At 40.4% G+C, this 15235-nt stretch overlaps 1 protein-coding gene across 28 annotated transcripts in view; it reads left to right on the top strand.

The window, feature by feature from the left end:
- The window catches only part of POGZ (pogo transposable element derived with ZNF domain), a 56457-nt gene that overhangs the window by 11944 nt on the left and 29278 nt on the right, over positions 1 to 15235 (top strand). For 16 of the 28 annotated variants that reach the window (XM_077947134.1, XM_077947120.1, XM_077947195.1 and 13 more), the window contains 3 exons: positions 4881 to 5005; positions 6001 to 6159; positions 15043 to 15218. In XM_077947134.1, the coding sequence (XP_077803260.1) occupies positions 4882 to 5005; positions 6001 to 6159; positions 15043 to 15218 (459 nt within the window). In that variant the 5' untranslated portion in view covers position 4881. Of the gene's footprint in view, positions 1 to 1985; positions 2680 to 4378; positions 4782 to 4880; positions 5006 to 6000; positions 6160 to 15042; positions 15219 to 15235 lie in introns of those variants that run through there. The other 12 variants (XM_077947260.1, XM_028829021.2, XM_077947279.1 and 9 more) reach the window with 4 other exon arrangements.

Here is a 15235-nt window from a genome sequence, read left to right on the forward strand (position 1 = left end):
TTTTTTTTTTTTTGAGATGGAGTCTCGCTCTGTCGCCCAGGCTAGAGTGCAGTGGCACAATCTCAGCTCTCTGCAACCTCCTCCTCACAGGTTCAAGCGATTCTCCTACCTCAGCCTCCTGAGTAGCTGGGATTACAGGCTTGTGCCACCACACCTGGCTAATTTTTGTATTTTTAGTAGAGATAGGGTTTCACTGTGTTGGCCAGGCTAGTCTCGAACTCTTGACCTCAGGTGATGCCCCTGCCTCGGCCTCCCAAAGTGTTGGAATTACAGGCATGAGCCACCGCGCCTGGCCGTTTTCTTCTTGATGTAGCACTGTATTCACCATGGGCTGGCCTTTAATACCTGAAATTCGCATTTCTATTTGGTAGTTTTGAAATAAAAAACGAGCAATTAAACTGCCCCTTAATTAAGGATTACATTTCAACGTAATTTTTTTTTAGTGTGGTAAGTATCCAGTCCTTCATAGCAAGAAATTAGGGAAGAGGAGGAATAAATGCATTGTGTTTTGTTTTGTTTTGTTTTGTTTTTTCCTTTATGGGAAAGATTTGGTATAGAAAGAGGTTAAATGTGTGGAATAATAGTTTGGGAAGATACATTTTTTTTTGGTGGGGGGCCCATTTTCAGAATCTGGATGTACATGTTAACACTGCATATTTAGTAATTCCTGTCTTCTTTGTTCAAAACTGGTTGAAAGGCTGTCCTTGCCCTGATCGGGGCTTTAAAAAAAAAAAAAAATGTTGAAAGGAGATTGTATGCCATGGATCACTTGAAAGACCACAGAGAATGGTGGTGTTCCCTGAGAATCTTGGTAGAAATATTAAATACTGCATTTTATTATGTTAGTAAAGGTTTCCTTTTATTAACTAGAAAACTAGAAGAAGGATCTAAATTTGCGTTTTCTATTTTTGGTTTGCTAAGTATTTACATTAGGTTGCTATGTCTCTGTTGTATCATGTTTTTGACCCTGAGTTATAGATGTTGAAAGTGAAAGGAATTGATCACATCCTGAGATACCAGAGTATAGGTCAGAATCAAGGACAGTTTTGAAAAACTTGGCTTCAGTGTCTTCAGAGATGCTTTGTACATTTGTGAAATATGTTCAGTCAGCAGACCTAATATTTTCTGAGTTGACAAACCTTATTAACTAACTCCATCTTCTGTGTTGTTAAAAAAAAAAACATGAAAAATATTTCCCCATAAGTTGGATTTCCTTTTTTTCTTTTCTTTTTTTTTTTTTGAGACGGAGTCTGGCTTCTGTCGCCCAGGCTTGAGTGCAGTGGCGCGATCTTGGCTCACTGCAACCTCTGCCTCCTGGGTTCAAGCGATTCTCCTGCCTCAGCTTCCCAAGTTGCTGGGATTACAGGCATGTGCCACCATGTCCGGCTACTTTTTGTATTTTTAGTAGAGGTGGGGTTTCAGTTCACCATGTTGGCCAGGCTGGTCTGGAACTCCTGACATCAAATGATGCACGCTTCTCAGCATCCCAAATTGTTGAGATTACATGTGTGAGCCACCGTGTCCGGCCAAGTTGGATTTTCTTTTCATTTTGAGTCTTTTAATTTACATTGGATATCTTGGCAGTACTCATACCTAAGGAGAAGAGATATTTTTTTCACTTGATTAAAAAGTAGTTAGGGCATAAACATCTTTCTTTGCCATCTTTTCAGATCTACCCTTTTTGGTTATTCCATTTATTTTTCATTTTTTTATTTTGTAGGGATGGGGTATTGCTCTCCAGCTCTCCAGCCTAGGCTGGAGTACAATGGCACCACTGCAGTTACTGTAACCTTGAGCTCACTGTAACCTCGAACTCCTGGCCTCGAGCGATCCTCCTACCTCGTCCTCCCAAGTAGCTGGGACCACTGGTGTGTGCCGCACACCTGGCTAATTTTTTAAAAAATTTTGTAGAGATGGAGTCTTGCTATGTTACCCAAGCTGGAGTTCTTTCCATTTCTCTCAAGGTCAAATGGAAGAAATTTCAATATTCTTTTTTTTTTTTTTTTTTTTTTTTTTTTTTTTTGAGACAGAGTCTCGCTCTGTCGCCCAGGCTGGAGTGCAGTGGCCGGATCTCAGCTCACTGCAAGCTCCGCCTCCCGGGTTCATGCCATTCTCCTGCCTCAGCCTCCCGAGTAGCTGGGACTACAGGCGTCCGCCACATCGCCCGGCTAGTTTTTTTTTTTTGTATTTTTTAGTAGAGACGGGGTTTCACCATGTTAGCCAGGATGGTCTCGATCTCCTGACCTCGTGATCCACCCGTCTCGGCCTCCCAAAGTGCTGGGATTACAGGCTTGAGCCACCGCGCCTGGCCAAGAAATTTCAATATTCTTATTGTAATTCATTGCTTTATAAAATAAAGAACTGAAACTCTTAAGGTATTATGAATACTTAAGATAAAAGTACACCCTTTTGGATATGCTACTAAAATAACCACAGGCATGACATTGAAAACCACAATTTGTATTCTGATAGCTCTTCATTTTCCAAAACAAAGTTTTTCATATGTGTGGAGAGTTTGCTTGTAACTGGTCAGGACAAAAGTAGGTCCTTGAAAAACATCGGCAGAGGTTATTATCCACAGTTTATATTCATTCTGCTGGGTGTTGGATATTTGTGCATTAATTATCTGTTGACTCTAAGCTGTCAGAAGGTTACACAGCAAAGAACAATGGAATAAAAGTAAGTATTTAAGGAAAAAATTGTTTAAAATATATTTTGTAGTGGAATTAGACTGGAAAACAAAGGCATGTGTTGTCTTTGTCTCAAAGAATACCTATGATATGGATTTGATTTCTTTTTAATTCAGTTTCTGGCTAGTATTGTCTTCATATAATTAAGCCTGAAAATAAGAGAATTTAAGTTGATCTCTTAGATCTTTTTCTTTCCTCACCCGCTTCATGGTTAGAAAGACAGAAATAATTAAAATAGAAGATGAAAGACCAGTTAGAATCCAGTTAAACACTCTACTCATTAAAACTCAAACTCCCCCTGGCTATAGCTAAATCACTGGGGCATTGCAAGATATTTTTAATTTTCAAGGGAAACAATGCCATCTGTTGGGCATTTTGCAAACTGCTACTGTCAAGTTGTATGGCCCTAACCAGTAAACAGAATGGTTAGGTTGGTTGGTTGGTTTTGGTTTTCGCTTATGGATGTAGCAGCAGAATTACTAAGACTCTAAGGACACTTAGAGCTTTTGCAGTAAAGGCTGTGTTTGAACTTTGAACAGCAATAGTATTCGCGTTCCAGCACAAGGAAACTGACCCTTAGTAAACTGTTACTGGAGGGTCGAATAGCAATAACTCTTTGTTTGCATTGCAGAGATACAGACTTTATTTATTTATTTTTATTTTTTTTTTGAGATGGAGTTTCGCTCTTGTTGCCCAGGCTGGAGTGCTATGGCATGAATTGTGGCTCATTGCAACCTCCACTTCCCATGTTCAAGTGATTCTCTAACCTCAGCGTCCTGAGTAGCTGGGATTACAGGCATGCGCCACCATTCCCGGCTAATTTTATATTTTTAGTAGAGGCAGGGTTTCTCCATGATGGTCAGGCTGGTCTCAAACTCCGAACCTCAGGTGATCCGCCCACCTCGGCCTCCCAAAGTGCTGGAATTACAGGCTTGAGCGACTGCACCCGGCTCAGACTTTAATTTTTTAAAGGAACATGTAATTTAGGCAGTGTTTTCAAATTAAGGATTGACTCCAAAATCACAGTGGAATAGCCTCCAGAATTTCCTAGACTAGATGTACAAGGTAGTAGTAGGACTGGGACTAGAGTATGACAAGTGAGGTTCTCATCTTAGATGCAAAATTTAAAGGAGTACAGAGAGGTTCAGTAATCATAATAAATGCATTTTAATGCATCATTTTTAAAAGATCAGTGTTAATGCAGAACAGTCCATACTGAACAAAATATCTATTTTAAATAAAGACTGAATCCGATCCTGCACTTGCTTGACTCACCTCACTGTCCTCATCCTGACCCTGGCCCTGGGTGTTACACATTAAACTTTTTGTCGTTGTTGTTGTTGTTGTTGTTGTTGTTGTTTTTGAGACGGAGTCTCTATTGCCCAGGCTGGAGTGCAGTGGTGCGATCTTGGCTCATTGCAACTTCTGCCGCCCGGGGTTCAAGCAGTTCTCCTGCCTCAGCCTCCCAAGTAGCTGGGATTACAGGCGACTGCCAGCACGCCCGGCTAATTTTTATATTTTTAGTCGAGATGGGGCTTCACCATCTTGGCCAGGCTGGTCTTGAACTCCTGACCCCGTGATCCACCCGCCTCAGCCTCCCAAGATGCTGGGATTACAAGCATGAGCCACTGTGCCTGGCCTAAACTTTTATAATCCTAATTTTTTTTTTTTTTTTTTTTTTTTGAGATAGAGTCTCACTCCATCCCCCAGGCTGGAGTGCAGTGCTGTGATCTCGACTCCCTGCAACGTCCGCCTCCTGGATTCAAACGATCCTCATGCCTCAGCCTCCCAAGTAGCGGGAATTACAGGCGCGCACTGCCACACCTGGCTAATTTTTGTATTTTGAATAGAGACAGGGTTTTGCCATGTTGGCCAGACTGGTTCTGTAACTCCTAGCCTCAGGTGATCCACCTGCCTCGGCTTCCCAAAGTGCTGGGATTACAGGCAGAGCCACCATGCCTGGCCTGTAGCCCTAATTATTAAATAATTTGCTGTGCAATGGATTCTAATATTCAAGAATAAAAGTTGTAATTCTGAACCCTTGGTAATGGAGAAAGGCTAGAGCAGCGTATGATAAAGCAGCCCAAGGAGGTAGGTTGCCAATGGAGTCAAAGTTCTGATTTCATATTTGGTATAAAGCAGTATCTCCTATTCTTAGGCCCATATCTTATTTGAATATTTTTCTTGTAGCATGGCAGACACCGACCTGTTCATGGAATGTGAGGAGGAGGAGTTGGAGCCATGGCAGAAAATCAGTGATGTCATTGAGGACTCTGTAGTTGAAGATTATAATTCAGTGGATAAAACTACCACAGGTAACAAAAGCTCTTCTGATCTTAGATGATTTAAATTAATTAAATTGAATGGTATTTTGGTTAACAAAGTGTGAGATGAAAAAGGACTTTTAAGAATCCAGGGAGACTTCATTGTGGCACTCACTGGTGCTACCTTTTTTCCCATGCTGTAGTCTGTGAAAACCTCAGTTTCCTCATCCATATAGCTAGAAATTATATATTTATTTCATCGAAAACATTGGAAGGTTGGATTAACCAGTGTTTATCAAATATCTAGCAGTCTTCTTACTAAAAGATGTATGAACAAGAATTCAAAGTGGTGGTGTGTGTGTGTCAGTGCTCATTTATGTACCCAGTCAAAAATAGGTTCCCATAGTCTTTTTTGTTTTGTTTTGTTTTACTTGAACTTGGTTTCCTTTGTGAGCAGAGTAGAAATTGCCTTGTGTCTGCCTTCATGGACAGTTTACAAATTTAGGCTTGTTAGCTTTTCTTTCATAAAGGTGATACTGCTGAGTCAAATTCTAGATTGCCCTGAATTCAGAAAATGGGTGGTAGTTCTTTTGCTCCCCTAAATTGTACCAGTTGCTCTTTATTTTTATCTTTCCTGTCTTGAGACCTGAAGATGGCATTGGTTTAGGCTGAAATAGGGCACAGTTCAAGGTCTTTTTGGATGGCTTAATGTGCATGGTTATGAATACCACTAGTGGTAATAATAAACCTTTGAGTCGTAGAGGTTTGCTAGTGTTATGTAAGCAAAGTATTAAAATCCCAGTTCAGTGGGCTCAGTGATGTAACTTAATTAACCAGGAGATGTGAGACAAAGAAGAAGGGATTGTGTTTAAATGGTGGACTAAGGGTTAAGTAGGAGGAGAAATCACATGAACAGTTGGATTTATGAAACAGGAAACTTTTTGGCTATAGAGATCCACAACAAGATGGAAAGGGAAGATTAGAGCAGTATCCTTTAGTGTCATCTGTCCCTGTCTCCAAGTGACTGTGCCTCCCCTTCCCCACAGTTTCTGTGAGCCAGCAGCCAGTCTCGGCTCCAGTGCCCATCGCTGCCCATGCTTCTGTTGCTGGGCACCTCTCTACATCCACCACCGTTAGTAGCAGCGGGGCACAGAACAGCGACAGTACAAAGAAGACTCTTGTCACACTAATTGCCAACAACAATGGTAAGTGGGATTATTGGGAAATAATAATCCTGGGCTAGAGGGGTGAAAGAATAAAAAAGGTCTCAGGGGCAGCCATACCTGTTTAGTTAGGTATAGATGTGGTTCTACTAGTTGGAAAATGAATTTAGTAATGATTCTCTGATATGGAAGTGATTTCTGTAGATGGTGCTATTCCTTCTAAGTTAGTGCTGACTCGATACTGGTGTTTCAAGTGAGAGAGCAGTAGATTCTTGCTACTGATAATTTCTAGGAGAGAAAATGTCAACCCAAAATTCCTAACTGTTAAAGAGATCGGGGCTTTTTTTGTTTGGTTGGTTGGTTGTTTTTGTTTCTTTAATTACAAAAATTCCATTAGTTTGGTAAGAATTTTCCCAGGGCAGCTCTGTATTTTCTCTGGCAGATTCATTTGCTTATTGTTTCCTGAGCGTGGAAGATAGGATAGGGTTGTTGTCTACATGAAAGAAATGGTGAAAGACTAGCGTTTTTAGTGTTTTGTTTTTGTTTTTTTTTACTAGAAAGGCTATATAGTACTCGTTTCTATTTAATTTCTGATGTCTGTTTCTGCACTCCGAAGATGAGTTGACCAGTTATATCTCAAGATTCATAACTGAAGTAGGCACTTTCATAGAGTCATTGCATTGCTGCAAAGGACTTTATTTTTTAATTATTTTATTTCCTTTAAAACCGAAACAGCTTTAGTACTACGGAAATAATATATGCTTTGTAGAAAAACTATAAAGTAAAAAAAAATTCAAAAGGAAGAAAAAAAATGTTTAACCATAATCCCACCACCTGGAGATAACTGGTGGTTACTTTTATTCTGTACAATATTTATTTTTATATACATCTGTATGTTATATGTGGTGATTTTCTTTTTACAAAAAAAGATTATACAAGTTGTACATTACTCTGCCTGCCATTTCCCCTTAATAGTATCTTATTTTAATAAATAGTCATCTATAACATTTTTGATGACTGTATTTCCCATTATTTGATTAACTTATTAACAATGGGTTGTAAGAGGGTATATTGCCATTTTAAGGAGCTTCAGTGAGCATTCCTATCTCTGCATCTTTTCTCGCATCGTTAATTAGTTCTGCAAATATATTTCTGAAACAAACTGTTGGCTCAAAGGTCATCACAGTTTTTAAGAATTGTGATCAGTATTATTCCTGGATTGGCCATCTAGAAATGTTTTATCAGTTTATATTGCTGTTAAAAGAGTGTATGGTTTTTAATTTGGGGATATAACCATTTATATATGCATTACCCTATTGTGGAACATTTGTTAGGGTCGCCATCCTTTGTGATTACAAATGATGCTGTGGTGAACGTTCTCAGGCATGTGTCTTTGCCCGCTGTGTAAAACATATCTGCGATGTAAATAAAGTCTTAGAGGTGAGATTTGCTGGATCAGGTGTTTATAATTTGATAGATGTTGTCAAGTTACCCTAATAGGTTGCTCTAAATAAGTGCCCACCAATAGCTCTTTCCCCATGTTGTTACCAACTTTAGGTATTATCAAACTTTAAAACCTCCATGATTTCCAAAGACTTTCAGTATTTAGGTACTGAAAATATGATTATTTTATGGGAAATCTTTAGACTTCTAAAAACCTTATAAATGGGGACCGTTGTGTATATAAAGATGGGAACCATTTATGTAAAGATTTCTATTATTTTATAGATGTGGAAACTGAGGCCTAGAGCATCTAAATAATTTGCTTTAGTTATAAGTATTAACTTAATGGTTGCTAAGTAACTAAACTGGATTTGAATTCTCTGGACTTCAAAGCTTTCGGGATTTCTACTGTATTATATTGCTTTCCTGTGTATTTCTTTTTTTTTTTTTAAGCCAGTCAAATTTAGCAGTGGGGGAGTTGTATACCAGCTTTAGTGACACTAATGTTTATAAGTTCTGATGACCCACAGGACTAGTCCTGTGTGTCTCTTAAACTGTTAAAGTTCTGTTAGCAACCAGCTTACCTAACCTTTTCTTTGATCCCAGGGTTCCAAGGCCCATACTGAGATGGCTGTGTATCTTTTTCTCACCACCCCCCACCGAAACGGGATCTTGCTTTGTCACCCAGGCTGGAGTGCAGTGGCGTGAACACAGCTCACTGCAGCCTCAGCCTCCCTGGCTCAGCAGTCCTCCCACCTCAGCCCTGCAAGTAGCTAGGACTACAGGCACATGCCACCATGCCTGGCTAACTTTTATAATTTTTGTAGAGACAGGGTTTCACCATGTTGCCTGGGCTGGTCTCAAACTCCCAAGCTCAAGTGGTCCTCCCTCCTCGGCCTCCCAAAGTGCTGGGATTACAGGTGTGAGTGAGCCACCGTGCCAGGCCAGCTGAGCATCGTATGACATGCTGAGATGACCTGGTCTCCTTGACTCCTTGAATGTACCCTTGATTCTTGAGCCTGCCTATGGCCAGTGTACTAATTTTTTAAAAAAAATATAAATTGACTTTATTTACTTTAAAAGCCTCTAATGTTTATATTAAAATGTTAACCCATAACCCATGTTCATGAAAAAAAGAAGACAGTGGGTATAGACTGGTAACCACAGTCTTGTATATTCCAAAAAAAATTCATCCATAGATAAGCCTAAATTAATTGCAGTTGTCTAATTTATCTCACTTTATATATCTATATAAAAAATACATACAGTTCTGTAACTTTTTTCATCAGATACTCTTGTTTTTTGTTTTCTTGAGACGGAGTCTCCCTTTGTCACTCAGGCTGGAGTACAGTGGCGTGATCTCGGCCCACTGCAACCTCCACTTGCTGGGTTCAAGTAATTCTCTTGCCTCAGCCTCCTGAATAGCTGTGATTACAGGCATGCGCCACCATGCCTAGCTAAGTTTTTTGTGTTTTTAGTAGAGATGGGATTTCACAGTGTTGACCAGGCTGATCTCGAACTCCTGACCTCAGGTAATTTGCCCACCTCGGCCTTCCAAAGTGCTGGGATTGCAGGCGTGAGCCACCGCGCCCAGCCTAGGAACTCTTGAAATGCTAGTCCAACTTTAAGGATATGGCTTCAGAATAAAGCGAATGAGAAATATTGCCTCTTACAACCCAGTTTCCCTTTAAGCCTTCAGTTTAATTGTATTGGTGTATTATCTGCTTACTACATTAGTAACATAGCAAATAAGAATAACATTTGTTTTTTTTTGAGACAGAGTCTCACTCCATCACCCAGGCTGGAGTACAGTGGCACAATCTCGACTCACTGCAACCGCCGTCTTCCAGGTTCAAGCGATTCTCATGCCTCACCCACCTTAGTAGCTGGGATTATAGGCATGCGCCACCATGCTCGGCTAATTTCTGTATTTTTAGTAGAGACGGGGTTTCACTATGTTGGCTAGGCTTGTCTCTAATTTCCTGACCTCAAGTGATCCACCCACCATGGCTTCCCAAAGTGTTGGAATTACAGGCGTGAGACACTGCTCCCAGCCAGCAAATGAGAATAACTTTTAAACAATTCAGTATTGTTTCACTTAGTGTGCTTTAGAAAGTTTAGAAATTTAAAATAAAATAAAAAATGTGTGATCTCAGAAGAGAGAAAGATTTCTTAAACCAAATACAAAAACAGAGCTAACCATAAAGGGTAAAATTGATAAATAGAACTACATTAAAGATGTGATTTAAAAAGCCGGGCGCGGTGGCTCACGCCTGTAATCCCAGCACTTTGGGAGGCCGAGGCGGGCGGATCACAAGGTCAGGAGATCGAGACCATCCTGGCTAACACGGTGAAACCCCGTCTCTACTAAAAATACAAAAAAATTAGCCGGGCGCGATGGCGGGCGCCTGTAGTCCCAGCTACTCAGAAGGCTGAGGCAGGAGAATGGCGGGATCCCGGGAGGCGGAGCTTGCAGTGAGCCGAGATCGCGCCATTGCACTCTAGCCTGGGGGACACAGCGAGACTCCGTCTCAAAAAAAAAAAAAAAAAAAAAAAGATGTGATTAAAAAAAAAAAAAACCCTGAGAAGACAAACCACAAACTGGAAGGTGTTTGTGGCATGTATTACTTTTTTTTTTTTTGAGACGGAGTCTGCACACCAGCCTGCTTTGTTACCCAGGCTGGAGTACAGTGGCGCGATCTCAGCTCACTGCAGCCTCTGCCTCCCAAGTTGAAACGATTCTCATGCCTCAGTCTCCGGAGTAGCTGGGACTACAGGTGCCTGCCACCACACCCGGCTAACTTTTGTATTTTTAGCAGAGACAGTATGTCACCATGTTGGCTAGGCTGGTCTCAAACTCCTGACCTCAAGTAATCTGCCTCTCTTGGCCTCCCAAGGTGCTAAGATTACAGATATGAGCCACCTCACTTGGCCCTCGAAAAGTTACACATAGAGTTACCATATGACCCAGCAGTTCTACTCCTAGCTGTATACCCAAGAGAATGGAAAATGTATGTTCACATAAGAACTTGTGCACTAATATTCATAGCAGTATCATTTGTTATAGCTAAAAGTAAAAACAACCTGTGTCCATCAATTAATGGATAAACAAAATGTATATATACACAATGGAATATTATTGGCCCATAAAAAGGAATGAAATACTGATACATTCTATAACATAGATGAACCTTGAAAACATAATGCTGAGAAAGAAGCTAGACATACAAAATTATCCAGGTGTGGTGGCACATGCCTGCAATCCCAGCTATTAGGGAAGCTGAGGCAGGAGAATCCTTTGAACCTGGGAGGCAGAGGTTGCAGGGAGCTGAGATTGCACCATTCCAGCCTGGGTGACAGAGCAAAACTCCTTGTGAAGAAAAAAAAAAAATGAAGGAAAAAAATCAAGAGAGAGCAAACTTAGAGAGAGAAAGTTAGTTGCATAATTCTTTAATTTTTTTTTTTTTAAATTAATAATGTGCAAGGCAGGCAGATCACAAGGTCAGGAGATTGAGACCATCCTGGCCAACATGGTGAAACCCCATCTCTACTAAAATACAAAAAATTAGCTGGGCCTGTAGTCCCAGCTACTCGGGAGGCTGAGGCAGGGGAATCGTTTGAACCCGGGAGATGGAGCTTACAGTGAGCTGAGATCGCGCCACTGCACTCCAGCCTGGTGACAGAGTGAGACTCCATCTCAAAAAATAATGTGCTTGATACCATATGACGTCTGAAGTACAGAAGAAAACTCTTGGAATTCATTGTCAGCGAGGTGGATTGTTTTGTTTCATTTGTTTGTTAGGTTTTCTTTGTTTTGTTCGAGATAGGGTCTCACTTTGTCACCCAGGCTGGAGTACAGTAGTGGCACGAACATGGCTGGCTCATTGCACCCTCCAACTCCCAGTATCAAACGATCCTCCCACCTCGGCCCCCCAAGTAGCTGGGACTACAGGTGCACACCACCACGCCTGGCTATTTTTCATTTTTTATTTTTGAGACTGACACTCACACTGTTGCCCAGATTGGAGTGCAATGGCACAATCTTGGCTCACTGAAGCCTCCACCGCCTGGGTTCAAGCAATTGCCATGCCTCAGTCACTCAAGTAGCTGGGATTACAGGCATGTGCCACCATGCCCAACTAACTTTTGTATTTTTAGTAGAGATGGGGTTTCACCATGATGGCCAGGCTGGTCACAAACTCTTGACCTCAAGTGATCCGCCTGCCTTGGCCTCCCGAAGTGCTGACATTGTAGGTGTGAGCCACCACGCCTGGCCTTGTTTTGTTTTTGAGATGGGAGTCTCACTGTGTTGTCCAGGCCGGACTCAAAACTCCTGGGCTCAAGTGTTCCACCTGCTTCAGTCTCTCGAATAGCTGGACTACAGGTGCTTACCACTGCTCTAGGCTGGATAATCCTTTTAAAGGCTTTTTTTTTTTTTTTTTTTTTTTTTTAAAGCACCAGAATTCTGATAGCCTGTTTCATCCTCTGGAAATAGAACCTTGTAAGACACTTGAATTGGCAGAATTCCTTTGAGCAAAGATTTAATAAGATTGCAGAAATCATTAAAATGCTTCTAAATAAGTATAATTTACCCAGTGTGACTTTCCATAGACTGGCTTTTGCTTTCCATTGTATTGTGAATCTAATCTGGTCTTAGAAAACCACTTTTTCGTTGTACCATATTTTTGGAAAATTTCTTTTTTTTCTTTTTTTTCTTTTTTTTTTGAGATGGAGTTTCACTCTTATTGCTCAGACTGGAGTGCAGTGGCGCAATCTCGGCTCAACGCAACCTCTGCCTCCAAGGTTCAAGCAATTCTCCTGCCTCAGCCTCCTGAGTAGCTGGGATTACAGGCATGCGCCACTACTCCTGGCTAATTTTGTTATTTTTAGTAGAGACAGGGTTTCTCCATGTTGGTCAGGCTGGTCTCAAACTCCTGACCTCAGGTGATCCACCCACCTCCTCCTCCCAAAGTGCTGGGATTACAGGCGTGAGCCACCTTGCCCGGCCTTTTTGGAAAAATTCTAACAATCCACCAAAATTTAAACTTGACTCTGATACAAGAGAAAATATTTGCAGAAAATGCTGTTAAAATTCTTTATAATGGTATTTACAGGTTTGGTAGAAACCTCGTCTGTCTTTAAGAGACTTGCTAATGCTGATTGATTTCACAGAAATGAAAAAAGCCTCCATCTTTCCCTTCTTGTATTTAATTGGGATGTTCAGCTAGTAATTACCTTAAGAATTTTTAGAATTAGGATAAATAAGAGATAATTTATTTTCTTTTGTCCTAGCAGTTAAAATAATGACTAGAAAATATAGACTTTTGCTTAGTCAGTATTTTTCAACCATAAATTTCAAAAGGATAGAAACAGATGGTTGGGGAACCTGTAGATTAAAAGACTTGACTTATGTTCATCAGTTGCACTTTGCAAACATTTTGTAACTGGATTCAGACAAATTCTTTAAAAAATACAAACAAGTAAATTTGAATTTTGACTGGGTATTTGATATTGAATAATTATTATAATGTTCAGGAGTTATGTTGGTATGATTCTTTTATCTTTTTTTGAAGTTCTTATGTAGGAGGTACATTTTGAAATACTTATAGATGATATGATCTAGAACTTGTTTTAAAGTGATATGGGAACTATTAAGTATGTAGAAGGTATAGAAGAAATAAGACTTGCCATACATTGATAATTATTGAAGCAGGGTGGTGGTTACGTCGGGGTTCACTGTAGTGTTCTCTTTTTATGTATGTTTTGACTTCTCCATAATAAAACATTTAAAAAATTAAAAAACCCACCATCGATAACTTGCCAGTATAGTTTAACATGGATAGAACTTGCTGGAATTTTCTGTTTTATTTATCTATCTGCCTCTACAATCACTAGTCTTCTGGCTCAGTAACTGAGGGTCTAGTCTACTGATGAGCTCTCAGTTTCTGAGAGAGTATGAGATAAGCCACTGTTGGCCCATTAGTAGCCACCTACATGCCTATTCCTTTGGTGGTCTAGCTTTGTAGTTAACTGTGGTGATATAACCTGCCAGGTAGAACATACATTTCAGAGGGGCCCATCCCATTCTGGTGATTTTGGGTAAGAAGTTGAGGCCATATTTTGCTTGACTCTTTGGTTTTTTGTTTCTTCTTGTTGTTGTTGTTTTGAAACAAAGCCTTGCTCTGTCGCCCAGGCTGGAGTGCAGTGGCACTATGTTGGCTCACTGCAACCTCCGCCTCCCTGGTTCAAGCAATTCTCCTGCCTCAGCTTCCCAAGTAGATGGAATTACAGGTATATGCCACCATGCCTGGCTAATTTTTAGTAGAGACGGAGTTTTGCCATGTTGGCCAGGCTGGTCTTGAGCTCCTGACCTCAAGTGATTGCCTGCCTTGGCCTCCCAAAGTGCTGAGATTACAGGCGTGAGCCACCATGCCTGGCCTGCTTGACTCTTTAGCTTAGGTATATTGGTGCTCTGAAATTTTTTATCTGGTTTTGAGTATTCTTTGTAAATCAGGAAACTTAGTATTGGCTTTTTCACCAAATGTCATGCAATAGGGGACTTAAAAATATTTATAAAATTGTCTCGCAAATGAAAGGAATTTAAGATATTTCAATAATAAATAGCCCAGTTTATTAATATTTATTCATGAATGAATCATTATCTTCTGAAATCATGTCATTTTTACTTGGTGTGGGTTAGTTTTTGTCCAGGTCTTCTGTTTATCAGCCCTGATGACATAAAGAGAAAGGCTACAGTAGGTAGCCTGTCAGTCTCTGGGTTCCCAGTGATTGCTTAAAGAATCTTGCATTTCTCAGATTTAACTCACTAGGAAGAGAAACCATTCTTTAGATTCTGTGTACTTGCTGAATTAATGTTTGTTGATGAATATTCTTTTTAAAAAATTAAGGGGGATTAGCTAACAAATTATATTCTAATAAAACAGGCTTTACCTAGTTAAAATATGGAAAAAAGACTTAACATATTTTATTCTGCTGCTTTGGTGGAGGAGATTATATGTGGTCACTTAAATCATGAGAGTCAGGGTACTAGCCACATAGAACTCTAATGTGTCTTTCATCCCCAGTTAAGACATACGGGTAAAGTGTTAGTGAACCTCCCCTACCCATCTGTTTTTCTGTTAGTTGTAGATTTGGGTGAAGCTTAATTTTTTGGTGAATTTGGTCACATTAAACCTGAGATGAGTGGCAGTCTTGAATATTTTGGCATATAGGACACCATTTCTGTTTCTAATAAAATATGGATTTGTACTTGGGAGGCTGAAGTGGAAGAATCGCCTGAGCCCAGGAAGTTGAGGCTGCAGTGAGCCATGACTGTGCCACTGCACTCCAGCGTGGGTGACAGAGTGAGACCCTGTATCAGATAAAATAAAGTAAAGTAAATCAGATAAAATAAAATAAAGTGGGTTTAACATTGTTTCTAACGTTCCTTTTTTTTTTTTTTTTTCTTCCTTTGCCCTTTAGCTGGCAATCCTTTGGTCCAGCAAGGTGGACAGCCACTCATCCTGACCCAGAATCCAGCCCCAGGTCTGGGCACAATGGTTACTCAACCGGTATTGAGGCCTGTTCAGGTCATGCAGAATGCCAATCATGTGACTAGTTCCCCTGTGGCCTCACAACCAATATTTATCACTACACAGGTGAGTAGGACTCTGAA

Source organism: Macaca mulatta, chromosome 1 (assembly GCF_049350105.2).
Source record: "Macaca mulatta isolate MMU2019108-1 chromosome 1, T2T-MMU8v2.0, whole genome shotgun sequence".
NCBI lineage: Eukaryota > Metazoa > Chordata > Mammalia > Primates > Cercopithecidae > Macaca > Macaca mulatta.